Source organism: Prionailurus bengalensis, chromosome D3, assembly GCF_016509475.1.
Source record: "Prionailurus bengalensis isolate Pbe53 chromosome D3, Fcat_Pben_1.1_paternal_pri, whole genome shotgun sequence".
NCBI lineage: Eukaryota > Metazoa > Chordata > Mammalia > Carnivora > Felidae > Prionailurus > Prionailurus bengalensis.
Genome location: NC_057356.1, coordinates 8,425,383 through 8,445,536, shown reverse-complemented (window position 1 = coordinate 8,445,536; position 20,154 = coordinate 8,425,383). Strand labels below are relative to the sequence as shown.

The 20,154-nt window shown below is 41.1% G+C and overlaps 1 protein-coding gene across 1 annotated transcript; it reads left to right on the top strand.

Moving 5' to 3' along the window:
* The first annotated feature begins 2,111 nt into the window (after nucleotides 1-2,111).
* On the top strand, nucleotides 2,112-12,059 carry ARPC3 (actin related protein 2/3 complex subunit 3). Its single transcript, XM_043557556.1, has 7 exons — nucleotides 2,112-2,248; nucleotides 4,651-4,750; nucleotides 7,647-7,723; nucleotides 9,781-9,849; nucleotides 10,701-10,827; nucleotides 11,179-11,273; nucleotides 11,750-12,059. Exons 1-7 carry the CDS (start codon nucleotides 2,243-2,245, stop codon nucleotides 11,810-11,812), a joined length of 537 nt encoding a protein of 178 aa, XP_043413491.1. The 5' UTR covers nucleotides 2,112-2,242; the 3' UTR covers nucleotides 11,813-12,059.
* Nucleotides 12,060-20,154: the final 8,095 nt, after the last annotated feature.

Genomic DNA, 20,154 nt, shown 5'->3' with positions numbered 1-20,154 from the left:
CTGTAGCTTTCAGTGGTAACTTGTGTCTGGGGGCTTAGGCTATGAGTACAAGTCAGGTATTTGCATCATGGTGCATTGGTGTGAGCTATTGTCATGGGGGGGCAATAAGGCGAGAACATGAATGGGCATCACGGGAATGTGTTGTCCTGCTTGGGGACTCTCCCTGTGGCCCTGAGTATGAAAGGGAAAAACATTCTGGTCTCCCCATGTTGCAAATTCTTAGAAATTTTATTGCCATGGAAGAAAGGAAAGGCAACTTCGTTTGCCCTTGTTGCTCCGTGAACTATTTTGCCCTGGTTTAGCTTCTGGAGTCTGGTATGTACCTCCAGGCAAGAAGTGAAGGGCCAAATTGAATTTCCTTCCCCTCGAGACATGGGTTTTAAAGATGACTATGTCCATTCCAGTCCTCAAGTATTTCATTATCTTGCTGAAGATCCTGACATGATTCTGTGGAAAAATTTACTGGTGGGTGCCAGGCACTGGGGATAAAATGGGAGCACTCAGAGCAGACAAGGCCTTAGTCTCATGGAGTTGACATGCTGGGCCCTTGAGACCATAAACAAGGAAACCTTGATAAGGAATGGGAAGAAATGAAAACAGTAATGAAGTGGAGAGTGAGTAAGGGGCTACTTTGGGCTCATCGTCAATGAAGGCTCCTAAATGGTGCTATTTGGCCAGAAACCTGAGTAAGAAATCATTTGTGGGAACATGGGGCAGAGTATTCCAGTCTGAGGGGCTGGCAGGAGAAATAGCCTGAGGCAGCAATAAGGTGGCACTTGAGGTGATGTTGGAGAAGATAATCAAGAGGCTGTGACCACTGGTTGACCCTTAAACTGGACTCAGGCAGTCCGAGGTTCCTCATCCCTGCCACCCCTCACTGTGGGAGATGTTCCAAGGACATGGTCTTGAGAATAAGGTGTTGAGCCCATCTGCATGTGACTGAACCCAATTATGACCTCTGTAGAAACTTAGTCTGGCATGTAGGTGGGGACATCTACTCTTGCCTCACCAAAGATAACCCTTACAAGTAAGTCTCCTCGCTTAATTAGAACCACCACCTATATATCTGGATTGGCCTTCCTTTTCAGTCTTCTTGCCTCCTGTATACAAGGGCCAGTTCGCAAACTAACACATGAGGTGCTTTCTAGTAATAGGTAAAAAAAAAAAAAAAAGAAAAAATCCTGAGCTTTTAGTATGTTCCAGGCATTTAAGTTCTACACGCTTTACATGTAATTCATTTCATCCTCACAAAACAATGAGGTAAGTATATCATCTCCAGTTTGGGTGAGGAAACTGAGGCACAGAGAGGTTAATTAACTTGCCCAAAATGACACCGCTAGTAAATGCTGGAGCTAGGATTCAAACCCAGAGTCCATTTTCGCAGTTTTTACACACAAATTGGAGTGGGGTAGTGCATAAATCCCATCTCTGAGTGATCTCCTTTCCCCACTGTTAGGACCAGTTGGGTTCATTCACTCAAATATTTCTTGATGCCTGCCATGCACATCACTATTATAGGCGCAGAGAATACAATGGTGTACGAAATGGACAAAATCCCTGCCTTTTTGATGTCCACATGGATGGGGAAATAAATACCAAAAGTAAATAACCAAAGAATCATAACTGTGGCTAAAAGAAATAAGGATGACACAGCGGAGTGGATTGGGGTCGAACTTAAAATAGTGTGACCCTTGGACTCGGTCCCTTGAGCATCCGACTTGGGCTCAGGTCATGATCTCTCAGGTCATGATCTCGTGGGGTTCCTGAGTTCGAGCCCCCCATGGGGTTCGCTGCTGTCAGCACAGTCAATACAGATCCTCTGTACCCCGCCCCCCGCGCCCCTACCCCGCTTGCGCTCTCTCTCAAAAATAAACATTAAAAAAATTAAAATAGTGTGATCTAGGGAACCCTTCACTGAAAAAACCTTTGAGGAAAAGCAAAGTTTTTAGGGGATTGATCCTTAGGATTCTGTGACCCAAGACCCAGCTCCATTTCGCGCACACTTTACGCAATGCGCGGCATTCAGAGCCCCTGCCTAGCGCTCGGGTGCCCTCTGGTGTCCCTTCCTCCCTGCGGAGCCTCGGCCGCCTCAGCAGAGGGATAGCAAGGCCGGAAGTGCCGCGTCCTCCCCTCACCCTCCCCTTCCGGCTCACTTCCGCCTACCCCGCCCGGGCCGCCGGACCGGAAGCGTAGCGCTCTAACCCCAACCTCCTGGTCTAGCTTGAAATCGGGTGCCGCCAAGATGCCGGTAAGGGGGCGAAGTCGCGGTGTGGAGAGATGGCGAGAACTGGGGAGAGCGGCGAGAAGTCGTGCGTGAGCTGAGAGAAGCGGGCCGAGGAGGGCAGAGAGGAAGCGGGCCCTGAGAAGGGGAGAGGCGAGGAGAGGGGGCCTGTCGCTGTAGGATTGGGTCGGCCAGCGGGGACGGGGCCGCGGCAGAGTGGGCCAGAGACCCCGAGCGTGTAGAGGAGGCTGCCCCGGCCCCTTTCGCCCCTTTCGCTCCAGTGCCGACCCCTTCTCTCGTTCTTCCTGTGTCCCCGGACTCCGGCAGGATCCCCAAAGCTTCACTAGAGCCGAGAAGCCAAGGGCTGTGCTTTTTTTTTTTTTTTTTTTCTTTTTTTCTCCCCCAATTCTCAAGTCTAGGGTCTGGTTTCTCTTTTTCTACCCCCGACAGGCCCACTTCCTCTTCAGCCCCCGGGGGCGGATCACTCCCGCTGCTTGTCACTGTCATACCCCACTTCCCGGACTCCCCCTCTGTCGCTCCGGCTGTGGTGGCCACACTTGGCTGCTGGCTGTAGGGCCGCCAGAGCAGACGCTAGGTCGGCGCCTGGTTACCAGATGTTTCTATTTTCGTGTGCCTCGGGGTAGGAGTAAAATTGATAGTAGGCTGGTTGTCCTTCATTGCTGACAGCCAGTCTTGTGGGGCAAATTTATCGCCATCATGGTCTCCATTTTGCGGGTGAGGAAAAGGAGGTTCAATAACGTGATTACTCACACAAAAAAATTACTGAGCATCTGCTGCTTGCCAAGTACTGTTAACGGCTGTAAATAAGGCCAACAAACCCCTACGCTCGAGGTCACAGTCTAATGGGGAGACAGATAAACATGTAAATGTAAATAGAGAAGATGGTTTTATTTATTTTTTTTTAATTTTTTTTTCAACGTTTTTAATTTATTTTTGGGACAGAGAGAGACAGAGCATGAACGGGGGAGGGGCAGAGAGAGAGGGAGACACAGAATCAGAAACAGGCTCCAGGCTCTGAGCCATCAGCCCAGAGCCCGACGCGGGGCTCGAACTCACGGACCGCGAGATCGTGACCCGGCTGAAGTCGGACGCTTAACCGACTGCGCCACCCAGGCGCCCCGAGAAGATGGTTTTAGATAGTGACAAATGCGATGAAGGAAATCGATGGGTAGCAAGACAGCTGGTGGAGGCTGCTTTAGATGAAGCATACCTGTGACAAAAAAGAGCAAGCCACAGTTACATATTTAATGAATCTTGTAGCTACCATTTGATTCCTGATGTGTGCCAGGCAGGCCCTGAGCTACACACTGCATGTAAATTATCCCATTTAATCCTCACAGTAACCCTGTGAAGTAGATACGCTATTGTTCCCATTTTGCAGAGGAGGAAATTGAGGCTCAGAGAAGTTAAGTAACTTACCCAAGGTTGTGTACTGATGGTAAAGCTAGATTTTAAGCTAGGACTTTAGAGTCCTGTGCTCCTTCCTGGACTTCCCTGTCCCCCATTAGGTTGAAAGTTCTTCAAGGACAGAGATCATACTGGTCCTTCTTACCATTTTATCACCAGGCCTTGCACATAGAAGGTGTTTGGTTATCATTCGGCGAATGAGTGAATATATGAATGGGGCCCTTCTTGAGTTACCGAAAGACAGACATCTTGTAAAAAGCAGAACTAGGAATCAGCATACAAGTTGCGTTCATAAATGTGGTTTCCCCTGCTCCTTTAACCCACACCTACCCGCTGAAGGCAGTAGATAACTTCATTTTTATAAATTTGGAAATAGGCTAAGAGAAGAAAGGCGATGTCTTGGTCAAACAGCCAGGAAGTGGCAGAACTGAAAAGCCAGTGCTTGGGTTCTGGTTTAACAATAGCTTGGGGAAGGGGGGGGCGTACCCCTGATTTTTTTGTGTTTGCCTATCTTTGTAGCATAAAGACTTCCACCAGTTACAAATGTGATGTCACTGAACGTGAACTTGGAAGATGCCCAGTAGCACACCATTACATAGTATTTATACTGCAAAGATAGAAAAGTTATAAATAACCTTAAGATCATAGACCATAGTGAAATAATTTTTAAAAATAGAAAGTAATGAATTTTGAGTACTTATTACCTTTGTTTTTACTATAACTTAGTTGCAAATTTATATAATTTAATTTTTAGTAACGGCTGTGTTTAACAACCAGCTTACTTCCAAATTTGTCAAAATTCCTCAAAATGTATAACATCCCGTTTTCATGAGCCAGTAAGAGCCAGCTCCAGACCATTGCTGCTGCCATCCCTTTTTCCCCCTCCCCTAGTTAGTCTCGGGTGGGTTATTCTTTTTTCCTCTGGAGAAATGTTGCTTGTCTGCCCCGCTGACATTTGCTCTCTTTCTGTTTCCGTATTCTTACCTGGCTTGCCACAACAGGCTTACCACTCTTCTCTCATGGACCCCGATACCAAACTCATTGGAAACATGGCACTGTTGCCTATCAGAAGTCAGTTCAAAGGACCCGCCCCTAGAGAGAGTAAGTCGAAACTTCTTTCCATTATTTTCAGATTTTAGTAGGAAACAGCTAGCGATCCTCGGACGTTTTCAAGTCAGGCAAAGTCTTAGTTCGGTCCTCGGTCTCAGATTGCTCTTGTATTTTCTCTATGCTTGGTGGATATTGCATTCTAGGCCTTTCAAGATCAAGTGTATTATTGCTGCTGAGTTCTCCAGGATATTTTGTTGAGAGGGAAGAGGAAATGTGCTTCTGGACAGTGTTCTGTCATCCCACTGTCAGTTCTTACACAGTGATTTAATGCTGCTATTTCTGTAGAATGACATGTCCCCATCCTTTCTCTGTCTTAAGGCTGGGAGAAACAAACAAACAAACAAACATTTTAACCCCTTCTCCCATTCAATCCTACTTCCTTTATTCATTCTTCAGTATCTTCATTTTCAGTAGTACTTCGATCTTAAATCTTACGTGCCCTCTATAACAATGCACATTCTTTCTCTTGTTTTTCTGAATTTTAGATCTTTGCTTTCTTTCTTGGTACTCTCTCTTTTTTTGAACCATTTCTTACTGTTTAGAAAGCCCCATTCTTCTAGACTCTTCTGACACATTCTGAGATGTTCTGCCAACAGTGTGATTTATATTATATTAGACAGGGTTTCCCTGTACCCAGAAAGCATCTGCACTGATTTCCATTTTGGGTTTCTAACACCATAGTTTTCATTGTCAATTTTGTACTGACCTGGTCTCCATTCCTCTGCCAGACTATTTGACTTGACCTCTTCTTAATTTTGTTTTCAACACCAGTGGAAAACTCAGTAAACTCAATAAATTTGGTGAGTTGCCATAGTTTTTACTTGATTCTGAGATGAAGAAAAAGGAACAGATGGGAAAAAATAAAAGACCAAAAAGAAGAAAAAATAGCATAAAAGAAAAGAATTACAGTGCAAAGAAAGAATAAGAATCAATGTTGGCCCAGATTCCTTGAGAAGCAGCCTTTTCAGATGGTTACAAAATACTTGTAGCAGATTAGAAAATGTAATTGACCAAGGATGGAGTGTATCTAATTACCACCTTTGCAACATTTCCTGGGCCCTTAAGGGAGAAACGGGCCCCTAGAAACGAGATCTTTGTGGCTTCTGTAGACAGGGATACTCTTCCTCAGAAGACAGGATTAGACCTGAACAAGAATTAGGAAGGAGTACAAGCCTGTGCTGTGAGCTAAATAATAGGTAGCAATTATCAAATTAATTTATTTATGGGGCACCTGGCTGGCTCAGATGGTTGAGCGACCAACTCTTGATTTCAGCTCAGGTCGTGATCCCAGGTCATGGGATTGAGCCCCATGTCACGCTCTTCACCAAGGGTAGAGCCTACTTAAATTTAAGATTCTCTTTCTCTACCTCTGCTCCTCCCCTCCGCTTGTGCACAGCCTCCCCCAACCCCTCTTTCAGAACCAAAAAAAATTTTTTTTACATTCAACAGATAGCTTTTGAACACTTTTTTGTGCCAGAGATGCTTCTAAGTCTTGTAACCCATTCCCCACCCCCCACAGTTTTACATTTAGAAGAACTAACTGGTTTTATAAACAATATTGAATCTTTTGAGGAAGTTTCCTTTTCTCTAGATAAGAAAATAGATTGGGAGAACACAGAGTCTAGAGTTAGAATTATGTTGACATTTTTTAGCAGGGGAAAAAGCAGCATTAAAGTCAGCTGAATCACACAGGATTCAACCTTCAGGATTACCTTGCATTTCTACTGTGTGAGAGGGATAGCAGTCATGGACAAGAAATATAAATAACTGTCTCTGGGGAAAAAAAAAAAAAAAACAACAGTCTGTGCATTTCTGCAACCAGCTGCCGGATATCAAGACCCTGGGATTTTGACCTTCTTAAAATAAGAAAAGGAAAATAAAAAACTGCCAAAGAAATTGTATAAAGAGATCTGTCTTTGTCACAACAGTGTTTCTGGCTTTTCTCAGTCTCTAACCATCTAAAACAGCTTGTACAAGTATATATTAAGTCATAGTTTTCATAGAAAGATATATACATGAGCCCAGTGTATTCCTAAATAACAATTGAGATTTTTTTCCCCCGAAACTGCAGTATGTAAATTCAAATCAAATTACATTGAATAGTTTTTAGTTTTAAATAGCATTTTATCAAAGTTAGTCTGTGTCTCAGTCTATTTTTATAAACCCATTGAGAAATGTCTGGAATGATGTTCACCAAATGTTAATAGTAGTTATTTCCAGGGAGTGAGATTTAGGGTGACAGTAAAATATTTTTTCTGTGTTGATTAATTTGTTTCTAATGAGTATATTTTTTATAAAAACAATAAAGCTATAAGAATAAACCATGGGGGTGCCTGGGTGGCTCAGTGAGTTAAGCGTCCAGCTCTTGAGATCATGCCCCAGGTCAGGCTCTGTGCTGACAGCAGAGGCTGCTTGAGATTCTCTCTCTCTCCCTCTCTCTCTGCCCCTCCCTCCCTCCCTCCCTCCCTCCCTCCCCCTCCCTCTTTCTGTCTTAAATAAACCTTTAAAAAATAGCAAGCTTTTTAAAAAAAATAATAAACCATGTACATACTGATTTTCCTAGGAATTGTTTCTAAAGACCTCATGTCTCAGCCTCATTTTATTTTATTCAACTCCATTTTTAAGTTTGTTTATTTGTTTTGAGAGAGAGAGAGAGAGAGAATATCCCAAGCAGGTTCCGCACTGTCAGCACCAAGTCAGATGCAGGGTTTAAACCCATGAAACATGAAATCATGACCTGAGTCAATGTCAGATGCTTAACCGACAGAGCTACTCAGGCGCCCCTCAACGCCAAGACTTTTGACCATTGAACTGGGGTTTTTTTTCTAAGTGTTATTTTCGCATTTGGCTAATGTTCTCTGCCTTCTTCCCCTTGTGTCCTCCTTAGCAAAAGATACAGATATTGTGGATGAAGCCATCTATTATTTCAAGGCCAATGTTTTCTTCAAAAACTATGAGATTAAGGTAAAGTACAGAGCTTTTAATATTTAATTTGGTTTTCTGGTAGGGATAATAATCTACCTGGCAATCAGGGTTCTGAGGAGTAAATAAAATTGAATGAGATTGTATGACTTTAAAAACCCAGAATAATGCCTAATATTAGACCCTATATCAACATTAGTTTCTCATTTTTCCTCCGAAATCTGTACCATGTGTCAGCAAACTACAGCCTGAGGGCCAAATCTGGCCTCCTGCCTCTTTTTACAAATAAAGTTTTATTAGAACACAGCCACGTACATTTTTTTAAGATATTGTCTATGACTGCATTCACTCCACAGCAGCTGGGTTGCACAGTTGTGACAAAGCCTGGCCTACAAAACCTAAAATATTTAATATCTGGTCCTTTACAGAGGAAGTCTGCCAACCCATCATCTAGACATTTTTATTTACTATCAGCATTAGTAAAGCTTCTACTGTGTGCCAGTCCAAAACTAAAAAATCCTACATGATATGATATTTTTATATACTTCTGTGTCCTGGACCTGAAATGGAGCAATAAAGAAACTTCACTGATCCTGGTCCTTCCCTTGACTACCCTTTTCTCCTTTCTGCTCTTAGTTCTTGTGAGGAACGGGGTCAAGAGGAAGGTAGGAGGAAGGTGGCAGAAAAGGAGAGGGGGAGATGGAAACAAAATAAAAAAGAACTTTTCTGAGTTCCTTCATTGAGCTAGTTACAGGAATGTCAACAACTTTTCTTGATAACATTCTAGAATATGGAACTTCAGCCTCTCCTTGCCAAACTTTGACCTTTTGGAATCAGGGTGTGAAAATCTTTGTTTGTAGACTCTTGGTCTAGAAATTGTAGTCTAACTGTCCTGTGATACTCACAACGTATTCTGTGTTTAATATACGGTCTAAGTGTTATGTTTGTAATAGGTGTAAATAAATGTAATTCTGCCACATTTCATTCTTCTGAGTCATGTAATCTTAAAAAAAAGGACATGTGGGGGCGCCTGGGTGGCGCAGTCGGTTAAGCGTCCGACTTCAGCCAGGTCACGATCTCGCGGTCCGTGGGTTCGAGCCCCGCGTCGGGCTCTGGGCTGATGGCTCGGAGCCTGGAGCCTGTTTCCGATTCTGTGTCTCCCTCTCTCTCTGCCCCTCCCCCGTTCATGCTCTGTCTCTCTCTGTCCCAAAAATAAATAAACATTGAAAAAAAAAATTAAAAAAAAAAAAAAAAAGGACATGTGTAATTTGGTTTTTTTTAGACTGTAGATCTGTGCCAGATTTAACCTGAAGTATGTGCCACATTTGCTCAACATCCAATCCTCACATTTTCCTTTTAATTAGATCAAGAGGTGGGCTTATGAAGCTCTTTAAGAACAAGACACATGAAGGGGTGCCTGGGTGGCTCAGTTGGTTAAGCGTCCAACTTCAGCTCAGGTCATGATCTCACAGTTCCGGAGTTCGAGTCCCCTGTCGGGCTCTCTGCTGACAGCCTGGAGCCTAGAGTCTGCTTCAGATTCTGTGTCTCCTCCTCTCCCTGCCCCTCCCCTGCTTGTGCTCTGTCTCTCTCACTTGCTCAAAAATAAATAAACATTAAAAAAAAAAAAAAAGACACACATGAAATAGCTGTTCCTCCTTTAAAGTCATAAAGGCTTTTGTTCTCGGCAGAGACTCTGAAGTGAAAGAGCTTTAAAAATTAGCTGACCATATGGTGCACCTCAGGTTTTCCAGGCAGCTCTAGTAACTCTCCTTCCTATACGGAGGGAGGTGCTGTTGGCACAGCTTCCCGGGGACTGAGATGCAAGGGGAATGCAGGGGTAAGGGCAGCCAAGGTGAACAAAAACAGCCCCACACAGCTCAGGATGGCAACAGGCGGCTCCCTCCCTAGGAGCGGACACACCAGTGGCCCGAGAAGACTGCATTTGGAGAATGGCAACTTTTGATGCTATAGGAACTATACTTGCAGCTTTCAGTTGATGCTCAAAAGACAAAGCTTGAATTTTTATTGCACGTGATTGTTATGTTTTAATCAGGACTGTTTTTAACTTCTGTGTTCCCACCCCCGCCCCACCCCTGCAGAATGAAGCTGATAGAACCTTGATATATATAACACTCTATATTTCTGAGTGTCTGAAGAAACTCCAAAAGGTAATTAAACTTGGATGATTGTCTATCTGGAAAACACAGTACTAACACATGTTCACCTGCTTAGCCATCTGGACTTGTTGAGACTTTAAGGACAAGTAGTACTTTCTCTTAGAGCCTGGACCCAAGAGGAAAATCTGAATGTGGATTCTAAACCTATAATTTAGTTGACTAATGAGAAGATAAGGGTGTGGTGTTATAAGGCATTGCGTGTGTCTTCCCGAGACAGAAATCTTTCTTTTAAACTCTTGGCTCAGAGGTTGTTAACCTGGGGTCCAAGGATATAATTCAAGGGTTCATGAGCTTGAGAGGGAAAAAGATTACATCTTTCTTTTCACTAACTTGTAACTGAAATTTGGCATTTACTGTAATTATTAATGTAGGCAACAACCCACAGTAGCATAAGCTGTACCTGTGACTTTTTCTTCAGTAGAAATCACAACATTTTCCTATTACATTCAGAGTTGAAGATGTTTTGAAATTTTATTTTCACTCATTACTACTTCATATTTTAGTTATTAGGCCCCTGCCTGGATCTTGTCATGCAGTGCATTAATAAAGAAGTGCCTGTATGAGTATGTCATAAATTTGGCTTTTTAATATTGTAATTATTGTGTTTGACTATAAATGATTTCTTTTGTAATTTTGTATGTTTTAGTCATTTAAAACATTATTCTGGGGAGGGGCCTAGAGGCTTCCCAGAATGCAGAAGGGCACCCAAAAACATTAGTAATCCCAGCCACATCTACTTAGACTAAAAAATTACAAATTGGATGTTATTATCCTTTTCTCTGTAAAATATGTGTGTGTATATAATTTTTTTTCTTTTTCTTTTCTTTTTTTTTTTTTTTTAGTGCAATTCCAAAAGCCAAGGTGAGAAAGAAATGTATACCCTGGGAATCACTAATTTTCCCATTCCTGGAGAGCCTGGTTTTCCACTTAATGCAATTTATGCCAAACCTGCAAACAAACAGGAAGATGGTAAGAACAGGGTTTCCACCTCCCTCTTTATGGCACAAGATTTTCTCCATTTGATTATTTACCCCCTCCTTTCTTCGTCTTGATTGGTGTACAGGTTGAGAGTAGTAGAATCATTAGCACAGATACTATCTTCCAGTAACTCTCACAAAAGATTCTTGGCAACAAATATAACATGTAGAGAATCCTTTGAACCAAAATAGTTATAAAACCACTGGACTGTCATTTCTATTTCTTATCTTGTCTGAATGTGTAGAAATGTATTACCAAGGTCACTGTCCAGCAACCAGCACGCATTGGGGATGTATTCTCAGACAGGATTTTTCTTATTTTTCTCCTGGCTCCTTATTTTAGAGGTGATGAGGGCCTACTTACAGCAGCTGAGACAAGAGACTGGACTGAGACTTTGTGAGAAAGTTTTTGACCCTCAGAATGATAAACCTAGCAAGGTAAGACCCTCTTCTTTACCTATTTAGTTGATAAATAACCTTTTATCATGCAGCTACTGTTAAATAAACTAAGGTCTTCCCTTGCAAGAATATTTTAGTCTGTGCATTGCAGTGCTGCTTAACGTTGAGTATGTGCCTAGTACATAGTAGGGGTTCAGTGAGTCACAGTGAATAATGAATTGCATATAATAAACATTTTTGGTTGTATGTTCTTATACTAGGGCATTGTAAACCCACAGGGCAGATTTTCTGTGTGAGATATCTTGAACGTATTACATTTTTTTGTCATCATAATTTTGACTGATTTGTGAGTCAAAAAAAACTTTTTTACATGTGTTTTCAAGAAGTTTATAACGTAAGAGATGTCAGGCCAAGATTACATTCTGTTATTACGTAAATTAATATTCTGACCTTATCTTGAACTTGCATGGTGATTTGACACCCACTATCCATTCTGTTTTATCCCCTCTTGTTAGTGGTGGACTTGCTTTGTGAAGAGACAGTTCATGAACAAGAGTCTTTCAGGACCTGGACAGTAAAAGGAGCCTGGGCAGACCCTTCTCACAGCCATGGGCAGCATTTTACAGCAAGATGTACACAGTTCTTTGCCTTTATTTGATAAAGTTTTATACGGAAGAGAGAAGAGAGCATGTCTTCACTTGAAGAGCTCTTTATCAAGAATTAGGGTGGCGGGGGGAAGAATGGGCTGTCGAAGGGTGATTTGAAATTTTCTGTGTTATTAAGCTGGTGCTTAATAAGAATAGGTAATAATAAAGAAATTTCTAACATTCCATGTCAAAACACTTTATTGCTTATCTTTTACATTCACTTAAAGTGTTTTTGAGCTAATATTCACTCTTTTAAAGTGTACAGTTCATGGCATGCCTGTGTGGCTCAGTCGGTTAAACGTCCAACTTCCGCTCAGGTCATGATCTCATGGTTTGTGGGTTCGAGCCCCACGTCAAGCTCTGTGCTGACAGCTCTCTCTCTGCCCCTCCCCTGCTCATGCTCTCTTTCTCTCTCAAAAATAAATAAACATTAAAAAATAATAATTAAAAAATTATAATAAAGTGTACAATTCAGTGGTGGTCACCCCCCCTAACCATTCTTTTCCTCTCCCCACCCCATCATTCCCTGGCAACCAGTGATGTACTTTCTGTCTATGGCTTTGCCTTTTCTGGATATTTCACAATAAGGGATCATACAACATGTGGCCTTTTGTGTCCTGGCTTCTTAGAATTAACATTTTCAAGGTTCATCCATGTTACAGTAACAGTACTCCATTCCTTTTTTTCTTTTTCTTTATTGTGGTAAAACATATAATGTTACCATGTCAACCATTTTCTTTAAGTTTAGTTCTTTATTTTGAAAGAGAGAGAGGAAGTACAAGCAGGGGAGGAGAGGGAGAGAAGAGAGAATCCCAAGCAGGTGCCATGCTCCCAGTGCAGAGGCCGACATGGGGCTCGATCCCATGAATCATGAGATCATGACCTGAGCTGAAATCAAGAGTTAGACACTTAACCGACTGAGCCACCCAGGCGCCCCATTTCAACCATTTTTAAGTGTGTAGCTCACTGGTATTGATTACATTCACAATACTTGCAACCATCACCACTGTTTATTTCCAAAGCTTTCTCGGTATTCCAAACAGCAACACTTAAAACCACCAGTGACTGTAATACCCAGCTCCTGATAATCTCTAATCTACTCTCAATCTCTGAATTTGCCTATCCTGGCATCTCATATAAGAGGGATCAAACAATATTTGTCCTTTTGTATCTGGCTTCTTTTACTTAGCATAATGTCTTCAAGATTCATCTATATTTTAACCTATATCAATACTTCATTCCTTTTTATGGCTGAATAATACTCCACTGTATGTCCATCGTGTGTGTGTGTGTGTGTGTGTGTGTGTGTGTGTGCGCGCGCGCGCGCGCGCACGCGCGTGTGTATATCCCATTTTGTTTTTCCATGCATCAGTTTATGGACATCTGGGTTGTTTCCACTTATGGGCTGTTAGGAACAATGTTGCCAGGGACATTCCTGTACAAATTTTTGTGTGGATATATGTTTCCATTTCTCTTGGTTATATACCTACCAGTGGGATTACTGAATCACACTATGTTTAGCTTTCTGAAGAACTGGGAGACTTTTTCCACAGTGGCTGCACCAGTTTACATTTCCAATAGCAAGGAATAAGAGTTCTAATTTCTCTATGTCCTCTCCAACACTTGTGCCTTATTTATAACTATCCAGATAGGCATGAAGCAGTATCTCATAAAACTGTACTGTTTTATCTCATTGTGGTTTTGGTATGTATTTCTCTAATAACTAATGACGTTGAGCATCTTTTCATGTAGATATTGCCCATTTGTATATCTTCTTTGGAGAAATGCTTATTCAAATTCTTTGCCCAGTTTTTACTTTTTTTTTTTTTATCTTTTAGTCGTTGAGTTGCAGGAGTTCTTTATATTCTGAATTCTAGACCCTTATCAGATATATGATTTGTGGAAACTTGCTCCTATGTCTATAGTCTTTTTTTTTTTTTTTTTTCCTTTGGTGGCTTGTGCTTTTGGTGTCATATCTAAAAAACTATTGTAGGGGCGCCTGAGTGGCTCAGTTGGTTAAGCGTCTGGCTCAGGTCATGATCTTGTGGTTTGTGGGTTCAAGCCCCCGGTCGGGCTCTGTGCTGACAGCTCAGAGCCTGGAGCCTGCTTTAGATTCTCCCTCTCTCTCTCTCACTCTCTCTCTCTCTCTCCCTCTCCCTCCCGCTCTCTCCCCCTTCCCCTCCCTAGATTGTGCTCTCTGTCTCTCTCTCTCAAAAATAAACATTAAAAAAATGTTTTTTATTAAAAAAATGATTGTATATTCCAAAACATCATTTTACACCTAAGTAATGATTTCCTAAGTGTTTTATACTTTTACATTTGGGTTTTTGATCCTTTTTGAGTTTCCTTTTATATATGATGTAAGGTAGAGACCCAGCTTTATTCTTTGGGACATGGCTATTTGTTACAGTACATTTGTGGAAAAGGGTATCCTTTTCCTTTTGAATTGGCTCTCTTGTCAAAAATGACCATAAATGTATGGGTTTATTTCTGGATTCTATTGTCTATCCTTATGTGACATTCACTTTTCTATTTAGCCAATTTTTTAGCATTTAAGAGGTTTTCATTATTTGGCTGATAAAAGTAGCCATCATGAGTTATTACAAATACTTATGGGACCATGTATTTTCTGGTATGTTAAAGTTATAAGTTAGATGATTCAGAAAAGGCCTTGAGTCCTTTGGACATAAAGTTTTTGCACTGCCAGCTCTATCGAGCCTATATGTGTTTGGCTTTTATTTTAAGAGGCAGTTGTTTCTGTATCTACGTTGGGATTGTTATTTGGCCACGAGCCCAGAGAACCCAATTTACACTGCCTTGGGTGGTGGTGGGGGTCTTGTTTTTTCTTTTGAATCTAGAAGTAGTCCCTGAATGGGGCAGCCATTTAAAGAGGTCATTGGAGATCCAGGCTCCTCCAGTTTTCTTGCTCTACGTTTCTTTACGTGCCACATGTAGAGCACCTCTAGGTGCTCCTGCATCTCTGGGCTTAAGAAGAAGTGGGGACAGCATGAGGGCATACCAGCTGAGTGCCACCTTGAATATCCTTCCCAGAAATCCTGCCTGGAGACTTGTACTATATCTCCTTCATGCGTAGCTACAAGGGAGTCTGGAAAGAGGAAAATTTGAGCTGAGCGTATTGCTACCCTGCTTATTTGTGTAATGCTATTAAGGACAGAGGGAAAGCTACATAGAAGCAGAACTAAGTTTAAAATTGTATTAAAACTGGAGCTTTGGGGCGCCTGGGTGGCTCAGTCGGTTAAGCGGCCAACTTCAGCTCAGGTCATGATCTCGCAGTCCGTGAGTTCAAGCCCCGCGTCAGGCTCTGTGCTGACAGCTCAGAGCCTGGAGCCTGTTTCAAATTCTGTGTCTCCGTCTCTCTGACCCTCCCCCGTTCATGCTCTGTCTCTCTCTGTCTCAAAAATAAACAAACGTTAAAAAAATAAAAAAAAATAAAAAAAAAACAAACCTGGAGCTTTATGGTGTTACTTGATCAACCAGAGAAGAGTTGACCCCAAACATGAGTTTAAACTGCTTGGGTCCACTTATATGCAGATTTTTTTACAAGAATGTACTGTAAATGTTATTTTCCTTATGATTTTCTTTAGCTTTATATAAGAATACAGTATAAAATATTTATGCAGAATACATGTCAATTGACTGTTTATGGTATCGATGAGGCTTCCAGTCAACAGTAGGCTATTAGTAGTTAAGTTTTTCAGGAGTCAAAAGTTAATATACAGATTTTCAACTTGGGCGGGGGAAGGTCAGTGCCCCTAACTCCCACATTGTTATGGGTTATATATAATTGTAATGTATGAGTTACAAAAGCCAAAAGAGGGTTTCTAAAATCAAATTCTGGGTGTTTGGGTTGGAATTTCTATAAGGAACTCAGAGACATGTCAGAAAGAGAGAGGGAGGGAGGTAAGGGGAAGAAAGAAAGAGAAAAAAAATGCCACGGTGATCCATATCAAGATTAAAGGGTTGTTTATAACAGATGAGGGTTTTTTTATTTGTTTTTTAAATTATGGAACCTTTGTACTAGCAACAAATCACTATGGTGCCTGTTCTGTAAGTGTCAGCAGGGGGATCAGAGACAATAAGAACTAAAACTTGGCTTCTAAAACCTTTCCATTGGTGCTATATTATAGGAGTTTGGTTTCGTTTTTTTTAATGTATCTAAGAGAACAGTTTCCAAAGAATCCAAAATAAATTATACATGAAGTGTAGCACAGTAGATTTTAAGATACAGCTTTCATCAAAATGTAATGCCAACATTAAAAGAAGATTGTTACAAGGTGTACATGCTCTTTAGGGAAGGTAATTTTGTAATAATTATATTTTCTTTTGTTTTCTTTTTAAAATTGTATCAGAGTTTTAAATGTTCATTCTTCTTGATCCAGCAACTCAACTTCAAGCATTGTTGAATACCGAAACACACACACACACCTGGAAATAATTCAGTTGTCTTATAATAGAGAATTGGATAACATACGGTACCTCCAGAAAATGAAATATGCAGTCATTAAAAATAACAAAGGACTCAGTCTATCCCATCATGGTACTATACCTCAGTATAAAAAGCCAAAACAAAAAAAGGGCAGTATTGTTATGTGATTCCATCCTCATTGATTTAATCATACACACTCCAGGAAAAACTATGGGAGTACACACACCAAACTGTTAACAATGATTACCTCGGAGTAGAAACAAAATTACAAAGATGTGTCCCTTCTAAGTGATGCATACTATAATTCAGTCATATATACGGTACCTTAAGGGAGAAAATGCCTTTTTAAAAAAAGATATGTAGGGGCACCTGGCTGGCTTAGTCAGTAAAGCATGCGACTTTGACCTCGGGGTTATAGGCTCAAGCCCCAAGTTGGGCATAGAAATTGCTTAAAAATAAAATCTTTTTTTAAGTAATAAAAAAATATTGGTAGAGGACCAAATACTAGAAAAAATTAACATTAGTCAAAAACGAGGAGGGGCACCTGGGTGGCTCAGTCGGTTAAGCGTCCGACTTCAGCTCAGGTCACGATCTCACGGTCCGGTCCGTGAGTTCGAGCCCCACATCGGGCTCTGGGCTGATGGCTCAGAGCCTGGAGTCTGCTTCCGATTCTGTGGCTCCCTCTCTCTCTGCCCTTCCCCCGTTCATGCTCTGTCTTTGTCTCAAAAATAAATAAACGTTAAAAAAATTTTATTAAAAAAAAAAAAAAACGAGGAAAGGACAACAATCACCTTGTTTTTTCTTAAGCATCCTGTTTACACTTATCATTTTTAATATGCCACTAATTACCATCATATGTGTAGGAAGATTACAGTACATGAAAATACTCAAACAAGATTTATGAGAATTATTTTATTTTGCATTTTCCTTTTCTCCAAAATTATGAGTACTGAAAACCTTAACGAGTTCAGAGCCTTGTCCAAAAGGGACGTGATATGACTATACCAAAAGCCATTTGGTTTGTTTCTCCCTTCATTTTGTTTATAGAAATTTGGAAGAACATTCCATTAGGAAAGTATAATGTTAGGGCTACATCTGTTCTGTGTTGATGTTGAGATAAATCATCAGTCATAGTTTTCTTCTTTGCTTTTACACCACAGCTCCAATTTACAGGTGATTTGGCAATATGCTAAACACTTCACATTTTAAAATTCTCTTTAACCCTTGCAAGAACTGTTGTGGCAGATACAAGTATTCTCCCCTTTTCCAGGTGAAGAAGCTGAAATGTACAGAAATTAAGTAACTTGACCAAACACACACCTGGAAGTTGGCAGAAATGGTGATTAAACCTGAGTCTTGGGGCACTTTGGGTGGCTCAGTAGGTTGGGTGTCCGACTTCAGCTCAGGTCATGATCTCGCGGTTCGTGAATTTGAGCCCTGCATTGGGCTCTCTGCTGTCAGCACAGAGCCTGCCTTGGATCATCTGTTCCCCTCTCTTTCTCTGCCCCTCCCTTACTTGTATGCTCTCTCACACTCTCTCTCAAAAATAAACATTAAAAAAAAACCCAAAAAACCTGAGTCTTTTTTAATCCAAGGCTGTCCCTCCTGGCCATTATAAGAAGTTTGCTACATTCGGGCAACAAGATTGGGAGATTGTGTATTCATTTTGCTGTGCCAGCTACTGAAAGGATGTACAGGAAACGTAAATATGAACTCTCCTCTCCAAGATTTAACTATGTCATGAGAAACATGTGCAACAAGATAGAACCAAGAAACCCTGAGAGATTGGCATTACTGCCCAGTGCTATAGGAGCTCAGAGACTGTTATAGCTAAGATCAGTTTAGTGTAGATGGCATTTAACTGGCTTTAGAACAAGTGAGCCAGAGTGAGCAGGCTTGATGAGAAAAGGGTATTGAGCCAGCTACGTGGTATGACCGAGCCTGCCGTGAAGGAAATCTTAGGGCAAAGAACATGATAGGGAAGAAGGTGCCATAGCAGGAGGTGTGTCGCACATTTTTTGAGAACCAGGGTCAAGCTTAGAACTTTCAACTTTATCCTGTTAGCAAGACAGCAGGACAGATTTTCCACACCAGGGCACCATTTTGCTTTTATCTATCACCATGAGAACTATTTGCCTGAGCAACTATCATTTTTCCTGCTCTTTTTTTCTTTCCAAGCCATTCCATAGTTTCTGCACTTAACTCTCAAGTGCTGTTTTAAAAAGTTTTATTGAGGGGCGCCTGGGTGGCGCAGTCGGTTAAGCGTCCAACTTCAGCCAGGTCACAATCTTGCGGTCCGTGAGTTCGAGCCCCACGTCGGGCTCTGGGCTGATGGCTCAGAGCCTGGAGCCTGTTTCCGATTCTGTGTCTCCCTCTCTCTCTACCCCTCCCCTGTTCATGCTCTGTCTCTCTCTGTCCCAAAAATAAATAAAAACGTTGGAAAAAAAATTTTAAAAAAAGAGTTTTATTGAAACACAATTTAAATTTTATATAATTCACCCATTTAGAGTATACAATTCAATGTTTTTTAGCATATTATTGATTTTTATATGTAACATAAAATCTTCCTTTTTAGCCATTTTAAGTGTGTAATTTGGTGGCATTAATTATACTAATAATGTGCAACCATCACCACTATCTATTTCCAAAACTTATCACCCCAAACAGAAACTCTGTACCCATTAAATAACTCCCCGTGCCCCTTCATCTTAACCCCTGGTAACCTCCAATCTGCTTTTCTGTCTCTGGATTTGCTTATCCTAGATATTTCATATAAGGCGAGTCATACAATACTTGTCCCTTTGTGACTAGCTTCTTAGCTTGATGTTTTAGGGGTTCATCTATATTGTAATACTTATCAGAACTCAGTCCTTTTTTATGGCTGAATAATAATCCATTGAATAGATGGACCACATTTTTTTTTAATCCATTCATCTGTCGGTGGGTTGTCTCTACCTTTTCACCATTATGAATAATGCTGTAATGAACATTGGTGTATATGTTCAAGTTCTTGTTTCTCAGGGTGTTTTAAAAAACAAATCACTCATTTGCCATTTCATCACAGGTCCTCTTAAGATTTCTCTCTAGGGGCGCCTGGGTGGCTCAGTCCGTTAAGCATCCAACTCTTTCAGCTCAGTTCATGATCTTACGGTTCATGGGATTGAGGCCCATATAGGGTTCTGTGCTGACAACATGGAGACTGCTTGGGATTCTCTCTCTCCCTCTCTCTCTGCCCCTCCCCTTCTCGTGCTCGTCTCTCTCAAAGTAAATAAACTTAAAAAGAAAAGACTTTTACACATAGACTAATGGCCAACTAATCTTTGACAAAGCAGGAAAGAGTATCCAATGGGAAAAAAAAAAGTCTCTTTAGCAAATGGTGCTAGGAGAACTGGACAGCAACATGCAGAAGAATGAAACTGGACTGGACCACTTTCTTACCCCAAACACAAAAATAAACTCAAAATGGATGAACCTAAATGTGAGATAGGAAATTATCAAAACCCTGCAGGAGAAAACAGGCAACAACCTCTTTGACCTCAGCCACAGCAACGTCTTCTTGACACGTCTCCAAAGACAAGGGAAATAAAAGCAAAAATGAACTATTAGGACCTCATCAAGATAAAAAGCTTCTACACTGCAAAGGAAACAATCAACAAAACTAAAAGGCAACCAACAGAATGGGAAAAGACATTTGAAAATGACATATCGGATAAAAGGTTAGCATCCAAAATCTATAAAGAACTTGCCAAACTCAACACCCAAAAAAAAAAAAAAAAATCCAGTGAAGAAATGGGCAGAAGACATGAATAGACAATTTTCCAAAGAA